Raw genomic sequence first — 1552 nt, forward strand, 5'->3', positions numbered from 1 at the left:
CTTTGTTGTTGTTTTTTTCAGATAATGTGGATCTGTTTCTTTGTTGTTGTTTTTTTCAGATAATGTGGATCTGTTTCTTTGTTGTTGTTTTTTTCAGATAATGTGGATCTGTTTCTTTTTTTTTTTTCAGATAATGTGGATCTGTTTCTTTGTTGTTTTTTTCAGATAATGTGGATCTGTTTCTTTGTTGTTGTTTTTTCAGATAATGTGGATGTTTCTTTGTTGTTTTTTTTCAGATAATGTGGATCTGTTCCTTTGTTGTTTTTTTCAGATAATGTGGATCTGTTCCTTTGTTGTTGTTTTTTTCAGATAATGTGAATCTGTTCCTTTGTTGTTTTTTTCTTCTTCAGATAATGTGGATCTGTTTCTTTGTTGTTTTTTTTTCAGATAATGTGGATCTGTTTCTTTGTTGTTTTTTTTCAGATAATATGGATCTGTTTCTTTGTTTTTTTTCAGATAATATGGATCTGTTTCTTTGTTGTTTTTTCAGATAATATGGATCTGTTTCTTTGTTGTTTTTTCAGATAATGTGAATTTGTTCCTTTGTTGTTTTTTCTTCTTCAGATAATATGGATCTGTTTCTTTGTTGTTGTTGTTTTTTTTCAGATAATGTGGATCTGTTTTTTTTTTTAGGGATTCACATTTATTGAATTGTTGTATGGTGTTTGGACCAATAGTCTAGGGCTCGTATCCGACGGATTTCATATGCTGTTTGACTGTTCAGCTCTTATTATGGGTCTTAGTGCATCATTATTAGCCAGGCGAAAAGCAACTCGTACTTTTCCTTACGGGTGAGTTTCTGATCTCCAGTAAACGCTTTATGTGGCCGCCAGTGGCACAGTGGTATGTGTGCGGACTTTACGGTGCCAGATAACCTTGGTGGGCAGAGCACAGTTAGCCCATTGTGTAGCTTTGTGCTTAACTACACACAAACAAACAAATGTTTTATGAAGAAACTGATATTTACTTTATAAAATAATGGAAAGATAATTTAAAAATTTTTTTTTAATTCATTATCATTACATGAAAGAGGAAATTAAATCCATTTTAATAGGTTCAGGACAAAAAGTTTTAAGTTTAAATATAGGTGTACTTTAGAAAAAAATAAACTTGAATTTTGATTAGTTAGTCATTTTTTAGTCTGAATCTTGTAAAGTTCTTTTTTTCAGGGCAGAGCACTGACTTTAACTTATTTCTTACTTTTATGAACCTTTAAATTACACATGCCTGCGATGGTTTTATTGTCTTGAAATTTTTACATGTTCTACACTCCACAGTAATTCCTGTACGCTGAATCCGAGAATGAAATCCATTTTTCTCCATCACGTACAGATTTTTCACAAAACATCATAACACAATACACAAAAGAAAGACCACAACACGTAGTTTTGATACTAAAAGATGTAGATTTCACACAAAAAAAATCTGGATGAATGAGGATGCATACTCGTTTGACATCAATGTTCTTTCCTTTTTTTCAGTTTTTTTTGTATTTTTGTTTAACAAACATAATAATAAAAATAGTTCATTGTGGTAAACGAAATAATAATTT

At 30.5% G+C, this 1552-nt stretch overlaps 1 protein-coding gene across 1 annotated transcript in view; it reads left to right on the top strand.

Moving 5' to 3' along the window:
* Positions 1-633: 633 nt before the first annotated feature.
* Positions 634-1552, top strand: part of LOC106475938 (zinc transporter 5-like) — a gene marked incomplete at its 5' end in the record, with an annotated part of 8291 nt that continues 7372 nt past the window's right edge. Inside the window, 2 exons of the mRNA XM_013936613.2 lie at positions 634-791; positions 1141-1150. Of these exons, the coding sequence (XP_013792067.1) occupies positions 634-791; positions 1141-1150 (168 nt within the window). The remainder of the gene's footprint in view (positions 792-1140; positions 1151-1552) is intronic.

This window comes from Limulus polyphemus, unplaced genomic scaffold (assembly GCF_000517525.1).
Source record: "Limulus polyphemus unplaced genomic scaffold, Limulus_polyphemus-2.1.2 Scaffold9474, whole genome shotgun sequence".
NCBI classification, from domain to species: Eukaryota; Metazoa; Arthropoda; class Merostomata; order Xiphosura; family Limulidae; genus Limulus; species Limulus polyphemus.